Source organism: Oculina patagonica, chromosome 8 (assembly GCF_052425735.1).
Source record: "Oculina patagonica isolate OP01 chromosome 8, crgOcupat, whole genome shotgun sequence".
Classification (NCBI taxonomy): Eukaryota; Metazoa; Cnidaria; class Anthozoa; order Scleractinia; family Oculinidae; genus Oculina; species Oculina patagonica.
This window is the reverse complement of record NC_135765.1, coordinates 18977012-18994897: the sequence shown is the minus strand read 5'-3', so window position 1 is coordinate 18994897 and position 17886 is coordinate 18977012. Positions and strand designations below refer to the sequence as shown.

General features: G+C 41.6%; 3 protein-coding genes and 1 pseudogene across 5 annotated transcripts in view; 3 read left to right on the top strand and 1 right to left on the bottom strand.

Annotated features, from left to right (window-relative positions):
• LOC144662794 (uncharacterized) overlaps window positions 1-17886 on the top strand; it is a 195612-nt gene that overhangs the window by 77784 nt on the left and 99942 nt on the right. The window lies entirely within an intron of this gene.
• Window positions 61-6716, bottom strand: LOC144662852 (uncharacterized). Its single transcript, XM_078523806.1, has 2 exons — window positions 6518-6716; window positions 61-1319 (listed from the first exon to the last, which is right to left on the bottom strand). Exons 1-2 carry the CDS (start codon window positions 6588-6590, stop codon window positions 916-918), a joined length of 477 nt encoding a protein of 158 aa, XP_078379932.1. The 5' UTR covers window positions 6591-6716; the 3' UTR covers window positions 61-915.
• On the top strand, window positions 14990-15523 carry LOC144664190 (uncharacterized). Its single transcript, XM_078525301.1, has one exon. It carries the CDS (start codon window positions 14990-14992, stop codon window positions 15521-15523), a length of 534 nt encoding a protein of 177 aa, XP_078381427.1.
• Window positions 15547-16736, top strand: LOC144662838 (uncharacterized; annotated as a pseudogene).

The window sequence follows — 17886 nt, the reverse complement described above, 5'->3', positions numbered from 1 at the left end:
AAAGAGGAAGCAGAAGAAAATATATTTTTTTCATTTCATTGTAATATAACATGTTAAAAAGCGCGTTCTCAGTTGTAATTGTTTTATCTGTCACTGTAAAATTAATCGTATGTAAAAAACGGTTTGTTTTTGACCCCCCTATTCTTGCTTTTCACTCGACGTCATCAAAATTTTAAAATCCAGAATAGCAAGACCCCCGAGTTTTTATCCTTCACCAGCTATTAGACGTCCTCAATTTATATCTTATTAAAGGTTTTTTGCTTGATAGCATTCGCCGTCTTTAAGATAGAGCATTTTGAATTTCGGGGTTTCACGCCACATGAGATCAAAAATGGCCGCCAGAAGGCTGTCACGTATCCTTAAAAAAATGCCTCATCCTGTGATTTTTAACAATCTGAACAGTTGAGGCTTTGCAATAAGTGTTTATTTGAATGTTTACTAAGCTTGTTCAAGAGGGTGATCTGGCCGCTTTTTGTAGCAGAAGTGAATGCCAGATGTTTTCATTGATTTCCGGCCGGAAAGAGCCATGTTGGAGCCCAAGCAGTTGGGCTCCAACATGGCGTTTCCATACTTTGCTCTCTAAATTTGCGTGAAACATTTTGACGGATAACTCGAGTACTGAATACCGTACAGACCTGAGACTTGGACGAGTAGTTTATATAGTAGGTTTCTACAACCTGTTATATTCTAATTTTGGATTTATTTTTTGCGGCGTGACAGTGGCGTGACGGTGAAAACTACCTATACGATTTTGTGGATAACTCACGTGCGTTTCAATTTTTAAAAAAATACTCAAGACTACTCCAAGTAAGTACTAGCTATCAGGGTAAACTGCAGCTTGACAAAACAAATCTACATGTAGCTAGAGATGTACCTGCTCAAACAAAATGTGCATTTAAATTCCTAACCCTGGCCTTAAAATGCTTGGGTTGCTAGAATGTACTCACCTCTAACTGCCAGGTACACAGAGTCAAATTTTGCCGGATCAAAATCAGTAACCTTGTCTATTCTACAGCCATAATATTTTTCATCACTTTTTCTGATTGAGCTTAGAGTAAAGATGACCTGACCAGAGGATACGTCACCACTTCCACTCACACGTCCACTGTATGCTGAAGGGGCTGGTACTGACACTACACCATTCTGCTTTATAGTTACCAGAATTCCACCATTCTCTAAATCTCTCATTCCATCTCTCTTCAGTCCCCAGTCAACATTATCAACATCGCCAGAGAAGCTCCAGGTGAAGTTGACAGAAGAGCCAACCAATCCTGTCGCAGTTTGACCGTCATACTTTGAAGTGAAACTAATCTGACCTTCTGGAAAGAACCGTGTCAATAAAATAAATGTTAAGGCCTCAAAGAAATATAAATATTTTTAATCACCGCGATAACAAAGCATTGCATTTCTTGTTACTTTGGCGAACATTCAGGCTCTATTCTAATTTCCTGACGGGACCTGGGGCGAGGAATCTCTGAACATGAATGACAATGCGGGGGGGGGGGGGGTGGGTTCGCTCAAAAAAACAAAGATACACAATAACAATTACGGCTGGGTCTCCGGAAAACCAGCAAAAACCTAAAAGCTCTAAGGCTCTAGAGCTTAAAAGTGACCTGCAGGCTTGAAGGATACCAGTGTCGAACTAAAATACAGGAAGAACTGTTAAAACTGATCAAGAAGGCTCACAAACTTAACCTGAACTGTCGAAAGAGTGCTAGTCGGTTAGCGATATTATACTTAGTCACCTCAACCACAGGCAGACCACCCTATGTGTTCGTGGTTAATGATTGTTGACATAAGGTTATGTTGAAATCAATGGCGCATATAGAAGATATATAGAGAAACATTACGTTGGCTTCGATTTACTACAAAATATAAAATTTACTCTAAATGATTCAATAAAAGTTAAGATGAAATGCTGAATGTGTCTTGTGTCGTGTTTTTTTGCCGCCCCGAGCCCTTTAAGACGTTTATTTTGCGAGATCATTTAGCGACCGTTAGAAGCCAGGCATAACTAATCGATGACATCAATGACATCAATGAAATCAATGAGTAATCAATGAGTAATCGATGGGTAATCAGTTGATTAGTCATTGATTATTGCCGATGATCAATGAGTAATCGATGACTAATCGATAGGCCACAAAATTTTTGGGCATCGATTAGTCACCGATTGCATCGATTAGTCATTGATTGCATTGATTACTCATCGATATAGTCTTGTGGTTGAAAACCGGAACTTGTAAAAGTATTTAATACTCAAGCTTGTACACGCCATAACAATCTAACAATATCATGGTTACACGTGAAAAAAGTACAGAAAGTAAAAGTGCTTACAGCTGTTCCGGTTCATAATGTAAGTGCTTATGACGGCTGTCTCCCTAAGCCGAAGCAGTTTAACTTTACTGACAAACATCCACCGAACAAAATCTATAACCACGTAGTCGATTCTGACTTGTCTCCGTACTTGTTAGTTTCATTTCCAGACTGGTTGGTTTTCCTGTTCAATTGTTTTGTTATTAAAAAAAGAGTTGGGTAAAGTAAAATATTGAAATATCATCTGTATTTGTGATTAGCCCTTCACGTCTTGATATGCCAGAAGGTTATTTGACCTTTTGTGAGGGCGTAATTTCGTCAACAAAAATGCCAGTTAAGCAAAATATGACTAACATAGATAAAAAATCTCAAAAAAATGGTACAAGAAAGCAAGGAGTGTGTCTTTTGTGTGCAGTATGATAGTTAATGAGTAATCGATGGGTCATCGATGAGTAATAAATAACATCAATAGGTAATCAATTACATCAATGAGTAATCGATGTCATCGATGAGTAATCGATAGGCCACAAAATTTTTGGGCTTCGATTACTCATCGATTAGTCATTGATCATCGCCAATAATCAATGACTAATCAACTGATTACGCATCGATTACTCATTGATTACCAATTGATGAGGCCCTGTTAGGGTAAATTCCGACAGGCGACACGGCTCTGAAACGGCGACATGAAGGAGCTGAAATGACGACGAACTACAAGATGCCCCCGTGAAATAACGACAGCGACAAAGAAAAGAGCAAAATCGACAGCGACATTGGCGCTTTTTAAAGTGGCTTGTAGGCAAAATAGCCTGACCTCGTAAAGACCATTCTCGTGCATTGAACGACTGCAATCTTACGCTCTAACAGTTCATTTTTAGGCTGCTTAAGTTAAGTAACTACATAATGATCCACCATTCTGAAAATAATTCACTTCATGTTCATTTTGTACCGGCTCAGAATAAAGGAAAACACGTCTTAGCTACTTCAGTTTTTCATAATTTTCTGGGGGAGCATGCCCCCAGACCCCCCCTAAGAAGGTGTCTCCTTCGTCTGTGCCAACAGATCTAATTGAGAGATCTAGGAACAGGGAATATTTTGGCGACAGAATTACGAGAACGCATTATTTTAGGTTATGCACTCAGGACTCAAACATTTCCTTTAATATCAGTGGCTATGGATGAATTCGAAATTCCGACAGCGACATGCGAACCTTTTGAAATTGCGACATGAGAAGGTTTGAAATTCAGACGGGGGACATGAAGACCCCCCCTAACAGGGCCTCATTGATATCATTGATCATCGATTAGTTATGCCTGGTAGAAGAGAGAGAGAAGAGAGAACATAGCCTGCGAACAGGCTTCCCGGAGATTTCCGAAGAGCGCTTGGACGGCGGACGAGGTGCGAAGCGCCTAGAAAGAAAGCCTGCACGCATCTCTCAGAATATCGAGTGTTCGCGTCCAAATTTTGGACGCAATGTGCTGATTGGTGGATTTTAATAATTTGTGACGTTGTCGATGTTTTTCATTTCCGGTAAAGACAAAAATCAAAATAGAACGTGTCTGGTCTCAATTGCTCGTTCTTGAGAACGGCGTTAGCGACTGCTTGCCAATTTTTCGAAGCGATATTCTTCGCGAGGATATTCTCCCTTATATCTGGTGTTCGAACATTTGTTTTTGCACTGGGTCACAAGATCAGAATTTTTACTCGGGTCGATCGCAGATCAGGGTCGATAATATCCTCAATATTCGGAAGTGCGTCTTCATTCTCGTGAATCGCGACGGCCGGTCCTTGAAATTGCATTCCCAGTGATTTTCGCGCACTGGCTCCGACTCTGGGTCTGTGAACTGCATCTTCAGAACTTGGCAGTTGGCTGTCAGAAGAAACTTTCTGTAATTTTTTGCTCGGCGACCGACCATTATTTGTTTACCTTAGTTTAAATTTGATTTCCGGCATGTGGTTTTAATGCTTTTGTTTAAATGTGACAATTGACAAGCTAAGCAATCTGCGGGGTGCTCGTGGGCGGCATTTGCGATTCTCAGAGATGCGTGCAGGCTTTCCCCTCCATTTTTGCCCCGCCGGCCGAGCGCCCTCCAGAAAGCCTAATCGCAGGCTAGAGAGAACAAGGCAGGCAGCTTTACCGCCGGCGGTCGCGACCTTGTCTAATTCAAGCTGGAACTGACGCTAAACCATCAAAATTCTCGCCTCGAAAACACCGGCATCCGATCGACTAGATATTTCTCTGTCCTTGTGCCGAATTAGAGCTCCACACTTCCAATATTTTTCGAGTAAAGCGATCCCGAAGTCTCAAAAGTAGCTTTCTCCATATGATCAGTGCAAAATTCTGGATCAAAGGAATTTGAAACATGCGAATAACAAAAGGAAATTTGACACATCTGTCAAACATCAAACGCACGTGCCCTAATTTTCTTTTGTTATTTTATTTGATGTTTGACAGATGTGTCAAATTTCCTTTTGTTATTCGCATGTTTCAAATTCCTTTGATCCAGAATTTTGCACTGATCATATGGAGAAAGCTACTTTTGAGACTTCGGGATCGCTTTACTCGAAAAATATTGGAAGTGTGGAGCTCTAATTCGGCACAAGGACAGAGAAATATCTAGTCGATCGGATGCCGGTGTTTTCGAGGCGAGAATTTTGATGGTTTAGCGTCAGTTCCAGCTTGAATTAGACAAGGTCGCGACCGCCGGCGGTAAAGCTGCCTGCCTTGTTCTCTCTTCTCTCTCTCTTCTAACGGTCGCTAAATGATCTCGCAAAATAAACGTCTTAAAGGGCTCGGGGCGGCAAAAAAACACGACACAAGACACATTCAGCATTTCATCTTAAAGATGAATTACAGTCCGTACTGCGCAATCTCGGCTGCAATGTTTATGTGAGCCTCACAAACAAAGCAAAACTAAAAATTACGTGACAAACTTACCTGTTTCTTCATTATTAACGCCAGATATCCTTGCAGAACAAATAATAACAAGTAGAAGAACCTTGACGCTATTTCAAACCGATGTTTCAGCTCATCGGAAATTCTTGAACGATGCGAACTGTAATGGCGGACTAAAAAACTTCATGTATGCTGTCAACGAAGTGTAACGTTTCAACGAATTCAAAACAAAAACGAAAACAAACCCCGAGTTTGCGCAGTACGGACTGGAAATCAGCTTTAACTTTTATTGAATCATTTAGAGTAAATTTTATATTTTGTAGTAAATCGAGGCCGACGTAATGTTTCTCTTTATATCTTCTATATGCGCCATTGATTTCAACATAACCTTATGTCAACAATTATTAACCACGAACACATAGGGTGGTCTGCCTGTGCCTCAACACAAGGTTATATCCCTAATCTGTAAATCTTCATTCTGATTGTGCATTCTCAGAATGTCACAGTTGCCCTCGAAGCTTCGCTTCTCGGCAAACTTTTTCAATCTTTCAGCCTCGGGCATTATCATCCAATATACCAGCCGCCTGAACAGGTTTATTTACTAAATAGACATCTGCGAATATATTGAATGGTCAACACATTGTGGTATGTGAATAGACGTCACGCAACACTTTTGACACGCTTGGGATACCTTCAGAGGGGGCTTGGATACGGATACCGTAACGTAACGTAATGTATTGTATTTAAAGCCGATGTTGAAAGTATATTTTGCTGATATAAGCACAGTGCAAGAAAGGTAACTTGAATTAACATGGTGTAATCTAAAGACATAATGCTAGTTTTATCTCATAAGTGGACTCATAAGAACAAAACTACATTTGCTTAGAAAGTGAAACCCTACAATAGTGACCTTCAGCTCGATCTAGCACATCACAGCGATGCTACATGAAACGAGACACAAGTGATCCGATACAGGAAAGAACACTAGACACAGTCCAAGCGTTGAACATGTACTAGACGTCAATTGCTGACGTCAAGTTTAACATGTAATCAATGATGAGAGGTTTACCGTTTGAAGTGGCCGGTGTTGCTTTTAAGCTGAAATCACCGATAGCGCGAGTCAACGTTTTCTTGTCAGATCGAGCAAAGGAAGTAGTCGAAGTTCGTCAAACCTGTCTTAAAGAGAGGTGCAATTTATTTTCGCCAAGAAACTTACACCGACTGATCGGAAGACGAAAAATGACAAAGACGACTTATATGACTGAGAGAACACAAAAGAAGGATTTATGACGGAATGAAACATACCTGCAGGCGGAAGAAACAGCAATGCAAGGATACAGAAGTATGTTGGTAATCGTGCCGACTTCACAAAACACATCTTACCGATGATACAGTGAAAAGGCAAGGTCTATATAAACTGCTATGAGATTAAACACGAGCTACCAAACACGTAGATTAGAATTGTTTTTCGAAGTTTTGTTTTGTATCGTACAACACTCGCTCATCCGGCAATTCGCAAAACTGAAATGTTCACGTGACTAGCTTAAGCCGATTTTTAACAGGTCACGCTAGTTGTTAATTCATGCATATATCAACTGACTTGATTTAACAAAAGGTGTGTGCTGAAATTTGACACGCCACTATAGTTCTGAACCATATTTTTGTAAGGAGCGTTAAATGAGGGCTAGTTTAAGCCCACGTTGAACGTTAGGTACTTTAGTTTATGTGTTTCGAACCAAAAAGACTGCATATACGGCATTTCGTTTGATTCATGAATTTTACCAATTTAACTAGTATACCAAAATGGTAGAAACATGCCAAAGGGAAAAAACGCTGTAGAAGTATGCTTGCAGTAACTTTATTAATAATATACATACAAAAATTTCTGCATGCTCATTGGCTGAGAGCACGTCAATTAATCCCAAACAGTGCAGAAAGTTGAAATTGAGTGCAAAAAGTTGAAATTGAGTGCAGTAAGTTGAAATTAAATTGATTGACAGGGAAGTCGGAAATCGCGCCAAAACAAAATGGCGGCCCATGTCGGAGTGCTTGAGAGAGCAAAAATCTAGCAAAAACATAACGATTCATGAAATGTTTAACCGATTTAACGAAAGTTATAAGTATATAAACCAAAGTACTAGGAATTGGACGTTTGTACAGCACAAGAGAGGCTTTACGAAACTACGGAAAGCTGCCAATCGTGGATTTTCTTACGCGACGGCTCGTAAAGAAGAAAGATTGCAAGTGTGAATTGAAGTTGGACATTTCAGCCCAAACCAATGCAACTGAATGGGGGTAAAAGCACCTGATAATGCATGGCAGAGAGCTTTAAAATTCCCTAGCGGTATCTGGATTTTACAAAGCCCGGCAACTGCGTTATGTTTAAGAACGAATCGGAAAGGTAAGTCACTGAACACGTTTTGTTTGTCATCCACTTCAAGTGAAATGTTTGTATGTGTATTATTAACAAGTAATCACATGATTTTTCTCGTACAATTTGGGATAAATCAGCACTCGTAAATTTTTCAAAGTCTACAAATACCACTCGCCCTACGGGCTTGTGCAATTTGGTTAGCCTTTGAAAAATTTACTCGTGCTGATTTATCACAAATTGCACTCGAAATCATGCGATTACCTATACGAACTGTACTACATTTTATGTTTGAAACGCTTAATTAAATATTGTACAATTGAACTGAGATTTTATATTACAACAAGCCATATTTGTAGCGATATCAAGGGAGTATAAACATACGTTAAATGAGATGTTATGGAAACTGATACTTTGATAAAAGTTTAACAGACATGTACTATTACATAATTCCTCAGGAAGCAATTTATGAATTAGTCTATCGACCCAAGCGCTCTGTCATGTATAGTGACGCACAGCACTGGCAGTGGTTATGCAAAAAGTTCTACGCCAGGCTACTCCCCATGTTGCGTGACACACAAAATTTTGCGCAGGCCTTCACGATGTCGTTTTCAAGTTACAAGTCACACCGGAAATCACAGCAGTAAAATTAGACTAAAGAGAGTTTCGAGTCGACTCGTGTGAACTTTTTAACAAATTTTCTCTTGAAAAGCAGAGTATTTCACTGTTTGAGTTAACTTAAGGATGTCACTTGTTTGAAATCCTGCCTTGCGCCTGGTCACATATCAAAGCGCAAATCAACGAGGCCGCATTAGCGCGAGGATCACATTGAACTCCACTGCATGCGCATCCTAAATCTTTTTTTCGCGCATAACCACAATTCCTTGCCCCTTTGATCCTACCGCCGTCCACAATTCCTCGCGTTTTGTAAGAAAAGTGATTGCAGGCCCCTATATAAAAGTAATCCTTTGCCGATTAGAGAGCTGCCTCGCTCGCTCGCTTCAGGCTCACTCGCTGCAGCAGCAATTAAAGTGTTTACAACATGAAAATCTAAAGCCCTCTGGGCTTAGTGTCTCGTGTCACTTTTCGGAGTTTATTTAAAAATAGATCGCTTTTCGCGTCTTTTTATTGCTTGCCGGCTGGGGGCTTTGCTGGCTGAAGACTGTCAAAGATATCTAAAATTAATAAGCGTAAAGGCAACTTAAAGAAAAATTTGGACTCCTCACCCCAAATACATTATTCCTCTTTTGAACTTTATTCATCCAATAAAAAATAAAACTTCTTTTGTCGCTCGATAAAAGTTGCGTTATATTGTAGTGTGACATTCACAACACGAAAGTAGGCTGAACTAAAATTGAGAGTACATGTACGCTCCAGCCGGCATGTAGCCGTTGGACAGTTGAACATTTTGGATCACAGGAATATCAATGTTTGTGCTAAAAAGGATTTGTTGTGACATCCAAGCATTAAGGTAGAGTGTCAATTCTTTCACCTTCGTTGACAGTAAACCTTGTTATGATGCTGTAAACGGTCGTCCAGTTCCTTGAACAATTGTGTGTCACACAGGTTAGTGTAAAGGGTTATAAATCATACATTACGCAGTTTGGAAAAAATTTATGATAGAGAAGGAAATCTTTTAGGAAGGGTATAAACTTAAGCTTTTTTAGGACTCCGATAGCAGCAGAAAAAGAATGCGGCTAGTCTTCCTTTGCCAACACGACGAGGTTAGCAAGCCGATACGATTTCAATGGTCGTTGTGCCGTGAAGAGCCGCCTGCCGTCAATCTCAAGGCTGCCATTGCGAGGCTAGAGAATAGAAATGAAAGATAAACTATTTTCCTTTGATTCTGCGGTGATTTGTGGCCGTGGGGACATTTTAGTCTGGGATTTTTGACTTAGTTCGGACTGTCCCGACTGAGGTGTTTCGCCTTGTTCTCTGTTTATGAAGGGAAAACCGGGATTAAAAAAAACGCTTTAATCCGGGGTTAAATCGGCAAAATAACCACACCAGAAGCAAACAACGCACGTATGGAAGATGAGCCATTTTTATTGAGAATTTTCACTTTTAACTATCTCCATAGATGCCTTGTAGAAAATCCCATACAAACCCTTATAATTCGGCACCATATTGTGTTGTTTATGTGGTTCAAAGTGAGAGCTTGGGCTGCCTGTGCAGATAGTTCTTAATATCTCAAAAAAGTCAACAAAGTCACAAAGACTCTCCTGTCTTGTTTTGTGGTTGTGACTGATAAGAACGTTTCCAGTCTCACGTTTAAATAAACTTAACTTCACTTAGCACACTACCAGGCAAAGATTCCACATATATATATGTTATTTGCCGGCAGGGAGGTCCGTTAGGGAAAAATCGTGCCCGAGGTCTTGAGTACGTCCCGAGGCCGTAGGCCGAGGGTCATGCTCAAGACCGAGGGCACAGTTTTTTTTCTATACGGACCGACCTAGGCCGGCAAATCTTTGTTTGTATACGCGCGTCATTTCAATGTTGAGTCGAAACTGAAGTACTAAATATAGCACACATGTAAAATCGAGTCAAAGCATTCTCATTCATAAAACTAAACACTTAAAAATCGACTTCGGCCTTCCTAGTCGAAATATATTATAAATTTCTCTGACTAAAAAATACTATATCTGAATGAAAGACAGTTTTTGTACCTTTACACACGTACTCGTATTTAACAAATTAATAAGCTCTGCGTTGATTCCCGGCAGACTTTTTTGTGTGATAAGACAGTGCGAAAATAAAACTGAATGAAACTGCGTAGTTTGGACGTAAGGCACAATTTTGCTAGAATTATTTTCACTGATTTTAATGAAATAATCTCATTTTCTTGAATGATGGAGTTGAAGTTTAAATAGGTGCAGCTTAACGCAATGGCGTGAAAATGATTGCGAACTGCACAAATAAACAACTACAAACTACGAACGGTAAACTAGAACTCGATGTTGTCGATAAAGAAATACTGAATAGTTTTGAAGAACTTTAATTGATGCCTTTAATTCCACTGTAATTCTGTCCTTTCACATCTTCAACGGTTGGTAAGAAGCAATTTCGATTTTACATGTGTGCTATATTTAGTACTTCAGTTTCGACTCGACATTGAAATGACGCGCGTATACAAACAAAGATTTGCCGGCCTAGGTCGGTCCGTATAGGAAAAAACTGTGCCCTCGGTCTTGAAATTCGCAAAGTCGGTCCGGATAGAAAAAAAACTGGACTGGCGGAACGCGCGTCAACAGCCAATCAAATTCAAGGATTCTGGATTCCGGACCGGAAAGATGCTTCAGAAAAAAATAACTTATTTTTATTTCATCTCCAGATTTCTAATTTTCTGCTATACTTTCGACTACTTTCATCCTCCACGAGAAATTTTCGGCAATGGCCTCTATCTGTTTCCTAATAGCCCTGTACTTTGACTCTATCTCGTTGAATATAGCTAATTCAGAAAATACGCGTGTAGCTTTATCTTTTTTTTTCCAGAGAGGGTATTCACTCTGGGCAATATTGTGATTAAATGCTTGTCTTTCTTACCGCGACGAAGTGACCTTTGGTTTGTATCTTCCTGACTCGTAGAATTTGGACTGTTTCCCAACACGGTTTAGGGTAATACTCGAATTGAAGACACACGAGGAAAATAATCGGTCCCCGGGATCCCCATTAGTTTTGAACTAGTTTAATCAGAGCAAATTTCAACTTGCACCGCTAGCTAGTAAACTGAAAGCAAAAGCAGACATGTGGTTCGACTACTACAACTTTTAAAATCTGATCTAATCAAAAAAGGAAACGACACGAAAGCTTTTTCTGACATATTGTCGATATACTTACAGTTCTGTAAGGCGTAATCGTGTGTAGGACACGCTATTTCTCTATTGTTGTACCATGAGCTATAGGATAAGTGGAGTTGGTCTAAACAAAAAGCCAATATATGAATAGGGTAATCAGGCAACACATGGGTAACCAGGTAATGGTAATCAGGTAATGGGTAACCAGGCAATGAATCAGTAATCAGGTAATGGGTAACCAGGCAACACATGGGTAACCAGGCTTCTATTTAACCGAGTAAACCTGGATGTTAAATTATAACATAGCGCGCGTGCAAACCCTATCTAATTCTTATTGAGCGATTATGGTATAAATCTTTACTTATGCACGGGCGTGCGTATATAAGCTGACGTGTGTATTTGCATTTTAGCTGCAAACGTTCCCATCGAGTTTTTGCGAGTTCCCTTTTCTCTCTGTACTTTCTCACACATTTCAACGACTTCATGGAAAATACGACCGAAGAAGGTCCTAACTTTTCCCTCGGAAAAAAACCTTTAAGGTGACATGACGAGCGAAGAAGCCAATGCAGAGCAGGCGCGTTTCACAAATTTGTCAGAAAATTAGCTGCAGGAAATTCTTGTCGAAAGACACTCGACGGCAACAAAAAAGTCCACAAATTGGTCTGTGGCAACATTTCATGGTAAGAATATTTTTTTAAAAATATAGCATATCTTAACATTGGTTTAACCTACGAAAACAAGTTAATTACAAAGCAAACAATCAATCCTTGACGCGAAAATGTTCAGTGCAAAATTGAGATTTGACAATTTACGCTAAAACAACAAGTCAGTACAACGCTACTAAAAGTCTCAGTTTCGCATTGCCTATAAACTAAATAGTAAATCTTTTCATTCTGAATTTAGCTTGGTGTAACGAGAAAACTACCACGATGGTGTCTATACCTTGTCGATGGTGTGGTAGCTTGCGCGCCTTTAAAACCTCTGGAGCTATGCCAGCGGAGGCCTTGTGCCTTCTGCAGGTTCAACCATGCTGGACAGGTCTAGAGTGGAGTGCCAGACAAAAATAGACACCCTGTCCCTCCAGGTTAGGGGTTGGGCGTAGAGCTGACAACCCTACCCCGTAAAAAATAAATTGTTACAGAAACCAACACCAGAAACCAAAGCTGTAGCAACAGGAACAACGCTATCCAAGCAATTGGACCAATGACCGGTGTTGGCCAAACCCAGCTGGGAGCCAGCATCTCGAGAGCCGAGTTTTTGTCGCCAAAGATAAAGATCAGAGTTGGCTGCTGGAATGTACGCACCATGTATCAGACCGGCAAGCTGGCCCAAATTGTGAAGTAGATGGACAGATACAGAATGTATATCATTGGGATAAGTGAAGCAAGACGGGTAGAATCAGGAATGGCGAAGGAAAGATCTGGACAGACAGTGATATACTCTGGACGAGAGGACAACCAACACACAGAAGATGTAGCAATCATCATGTCAGACAAAGCAGCAAAGGCATTTCTGGAATGGAAACCACTGGGGAGAGACTCATCATGGCTAGATTTAACCCTAAGTACACCAAGCTCGCTGTCATCACCTGCTACGCATCCATAGAAGATGCAGAGGAGGCGCAGAAAGATGTTTTCTACAACCAGCTTCAGTAAGCTGTTCAAGAGGTACCATAACACGATGTGCTGTGTGTTATTGGAGATTTCAACGCTCACGTTGGAAACGACAATGAAGGCCGTGAGAAGATCATGGGGAAGAACGGGTGTGGTAACATCAACTATAATGGACGCAGACTCTGTGACCTGTGCGTGGAGAACAACTTGGCTATTGGTGGAACCCTATTCCCGCACAGAGAGATCCACAAGATGACATGGACATCCCCAAACGGCAAGACACATACGTAGATTGATCACGTCATAATCAACAGCCGAAAGGGATGAACTCGCTCTTAGATGTAAAGGCACGAAGAGGAGCAGATGTTGGGAGTGACCACCAGCTGCTGATGGCAACGCTGGCTATCAAGCTGCGCAAAACCAAGAGGGGAAAAGTAAGCGCAAAGAGGATCGATGCCGCTAAACTTAAAGTTCCAGAAATAAAGACAGCATTTCAGCTGGAACTCAGAAACCGCTTTGAAGCCCTTGAGGAAGAACCGGGCGAACATGACCTCAGCAATTTTCACCAGACAATGAGAGAAGCAGGAGAGGCGATTCTGGGAATCAGAAGAAGGAAGAAAGAAGAATGGATACAGCAAGGAACATGGGACAAGATCAATGAAAGGAAACAGATGAAGGAGAAGATAAATTCAACAAGATCAGAGAGGGTGAAAGACCGCTGTAAAAAAGAAATACCAAGAACTGCATAAGGAGGTGAAAAGGATGGCCAAGAGGGACAAGAAGGACTACGTCGAGAACCTGGCTGAGGAAGCAGAAGAGGCTGCAGCACGGCAAGACCTGAAAACGTTATATACAATCTCGAAGACACTCCGGGGTGCATACAGCAGTGGATACAGGCCCGTTAAGGATAAGAATGACAGGGTTCTATCTCGAGTACATGGCAACTTAAAAAGATGGCAAGAGCATTTCCACAGTATCCTCAATCGACCAGACCCTGAAAACGCAGCCTCAATACCCTAAGCTACTCAAGACGTTGACATCAACACTGACCCCCCCCCCCCCCCCCTCAATCCAAGAAATCAAGAAGGCCATCAAGGAGATGAACAACGGCAAAGCGCCAGGAGCAGACTAAATCTGTGCAACTAAAAGCGGAAGAAACTCTGATATCCACCATCCTTCAGAAGATCTTCCAAGAAATCTGGATTTCCGAGAACATGCCTGAAGATTGGAAGACTGGCTTGATCGTAAGGCTTGCCAAAAAAGGAGACTTATCTGATTGTAACAACTGGAGGGGTGTAACACTCCTGAGTCTCACAAGCAAAGTGTTCAGCAAGATCATACTAGGGCGCATGACTGCTGCCTTGGAGAAGGACATTCTTAAAGAGCAAGCTAGCTTCCGTAAAGGGAGATCCTGCAGTGACCACATCTTCACGCTCAGGCAGATCTTTGAGCAGGCGAAGGAATGGAACAGCACAGTCTATGCGAATTTCATAGACTTTGAAAAAAGCCTTCGATAGCATCCACAGGGAAACGCTATGGTGCATCCTTCGACACTACGGAATATCATCCAAGGTAGTGAATATCATCAGGATGCTGCCCTATGTGCCACACAAGCATGATGGGCAGTAAGTAAGCAAGCTGTGTCACGACGTAAAGCAGGGGTTCATACTGGCACCGTTTCTATTCTCTCTCTGTATTGACTGGGTCATGAAGAACACTTCACAAGATCAAAAAGGCATTCGATGGACTCTCTCTGATGTGCTCAGCGACCTTGATTTTGCAGACGACATCTGCCTCTTAGCCCACCGCCACACAGACATGCAGGCTATGACTGAAGGTCTGGCATCTACAGCTGCTGTGCTTGTTCTTAAAATTAGCCCCAAGAAAACCAAACACATGAGAATGAACCATCGCTCAGATGCGCCCCTAACCCTGCATGGGAAGATAGTTGAAGAAGTCAACGAGTTTACGTACCTTGGCTCCTAGATGACCACCGATGGAGACTCAGAGCCAGAGATTAAAGCAAGGCTCTCCAAGGCAGGGCAAGCATTTGCCTCCCTCAAGAACATCTAGACTCCGCTTCTTCAAGAGTAACGTTCTCACCACGTTGCTGTATGGGTGTGAGTCATGGAAGGCCACAAAAGTCGTTTTCCACAAACTTGACACATTTCAAGATCGGTGTCTACGCCGCATTCTGACCATCTTCTGGCCTAACATAATTTCAAACGCCGGGTTACGCCGGGCAACCTCAACGAACAACATCAGCGCCGACGTGAAGAAGAGAAGGTGGCGCTGGATCGGACACGTCCTTAGGATGGATCCATCAACAATTCCCAGAGTTGCTCTGCACTGGACTCCATCTGAGAAAAGAGCAAGGGGACGACCAAAAGAGACCTGGCGGCGGAAAGTTGAAAAAGAGATGCGGAAAAGCGGACTCAGCTGGGGGGAGCTGAGAAAGACTGCAAAGAACAGGCAGCAGTGGCGGAATCTGGTAACGGCCTTATGTGCCCAAGGGCACGAAGAGGATTGAGTGAGTGAGTGTATCGAGAAAAAGATACAGACAACGCTACAGCAAATGTCAGTTGGACAACTGGATACAAACCTTCGTAGATTCTACGCAGAGGCCAGAAATATATCAGGAGATGTTTACAGCAAATCCACACTCCTTTGTTTTCGCAACGGAATTGAAAGATATTTGAATGCACCGCCACTAAACAAAGGTCTGAAGCTCACTTCTGATTCCAGGTTTAAGAGGTCAAACGAGATGCTTAATGCAACAGTCGTCAGCTTGAAGCGCTAGGGAAAAGAAATTGTCAAACACAAGCCGGCGATTGAAAACGAAGATCTGATGAATCGGTTCTTGCTCTGAGCAACCCACTCGCTCTCCTTCGAAACGTCTGGTTTCATGTGGTTCTCTTCTTTTGCAGAAGAGGTCGGGAGGGGCAGAGGCAGCTTAAAAAGTCCAGTTTCAAGTTTGAAGTCGATCCAGCCGGCCGAAACTACGCAACAATGGCGCATGATGAGGCGACCAAGAACCATCCTGGTGGTGTTGCAGATGTTCCTAGCGCCAAAAAATACGCCCGTATGTACGAAACAGAAGACGTAAACGACGGCTACAAGGCCTTGAGGAGTGGAGTGCCGAAGACAACGTCTGGTACGAAGCGCGTCGTCGGCGTAAACTCGCTTGACACCATGATGAAGAATATCAGTCAAGCAGCTTCCCTGTCACAACTCTACACCAACCACAGTGTCAGAGCGACTGCCATAACCGTATGGTCTAATGCTGGAATCCCAAACAGGCAATGGCGATCTCCGGGCACAGAAATGAGCAAAGCCTTGCTCATTACAACACGCGCCTATCCACTTCCCAGCTTCGCAATTATAGTGAAGTACTATCAAGAAGCCCTGTCCGCCACTCCTGAGTCTTCTTCTACCACTAGTGCTACCAGTAGTGCTACCGGTATAACTGTACGTCAAAACAACAGTCTGGTTCTTGCCCAGGAACGAAGTGCACGTTTCCTCGAGTCCGTCTTCACAAACTGCACGGCAACGTCAACATCGTTTTGAGCAATCAAGACCCCACTTTGGGTCTTTGACTTTGACTAAGCCAATTTTTCAACAACAGTTTGAACTTGAGAACACTTGATAGTTTTTGATTTTTTTCGTCTAAATTTTCACTGAGTTAAAGAAGTAAATTCTGCGAATTTTCATTGACATTATTTCAAACTTAAGATGAAACGTTCTCGTTCTCGAGCGTTTGTTTTTCTTCAGGTACATTGTGAGAATTTTGAACTTTATCACAAATAAAACCCGTTTTCGCGCTAAAGTTTGCTGTAGCTATGTTATAAAAGAATTGGGTCATGCTTTTAGCTGTGCGTATATCGAGTTATGGATGCACTTGGGAAGTTTGGAGATCACTCAAGAAGCAAGAGTTGCTCTCGGCTATTGCCTCGAAACGGGTTAGAAAGTAAACATTTAGTCATTTTGTGACACTTTTAAAGAAATGGGCATGATTTTTTACCGATTTCATGCCATTTCTTTGCCCAAGTCGTGAACTTAGTGACCAAAAGCTCTTTTGAGGTGTTGAAGGCATGATTACATGCCACGTGAAGAGTAATTCCCGCTCTTTTTGATAAATTGAAGCGAGTTTTTACGACGTCTTGGCATTGCACTAGAAATACACTACTTATAACCGATGTTTCCTTCTACTTGGGCATCGAGCGTTTTATTTCATCCAGTTGTTCAAGAAAACGTTCCAAGATAGTTTTTACCCGGGTTACTGGTAAAAACGTTTCTTGCGGCATGCGTGTTAAAATTCTCATGCCATTCTTGCACGTTTTTCGCGCGGCGACCTTTATCGAGCGGCAGAGGAGAGCCTGGGTAAGATGTTGACAGCTCATTTCCGGTTCATGCCCAGCATGAAACGGAAATGTCTTGAATTCATTCAAAAAAAAAAAAAAACAACCACACCATAGGAATTTTCGGTGTCTTAAATTCATTCTTCTCTCCACATTTAATTCAAATCTTTTTAAGCTATGATAGATTTAAACTGCCAACGTAATTGGCGGGACAATCCGGACGATTTTTTAACGAGTGAAAAAATAGTAGAAGGCTTGTGATTGTCGTACATTTTTCATTAGCGAAATATATCGTATGATTTTTTCTCGAGGCGTTTACATATATTACTTCACAAAAAGTGCAGTGGGTTTGATTCACGCGTTGCAAACGAATAATTCACTGACCATGTCTATCATGAAGAAGGTTCAGTTCCAGGTAGCGCGCTGTTGTTATAATCGAAAACATTTTTGGTCACGTCTTGAACAATGTGAATTTTCGAGAGAACAAGATTTACATTTTAAAGACCATTTTGTTGGCAAAGATGAAGAGAGCTTA

What these genes read in the sequence shown, in the direction of transcription:
- LOC144662852 (XM_078523806.1), bottom strand. Translation starts at nt 6,590, where the DNA reads ATGTGTTTTGTGAAGTCGGCACGATTACCAACATACTTCTGTATCCTT. An exon ending in GCTGTTTCTTCCGCCTGCAG is followed by an intron (nt 1,320 to 6,517) that starts GTATGTTTCATT and finishes GGTTCTTTCCAG; the next exon opens with AAGGTCAGATTAGTTTCACT.
- LOC144664190 (XM_078525301.1), top strand. Translation starts at nt 14,990, where the DNA reads ATGGAGACTCAGAGCCAGAGATTAAAGCAAGGCTCTCCAAGGCAGGGC.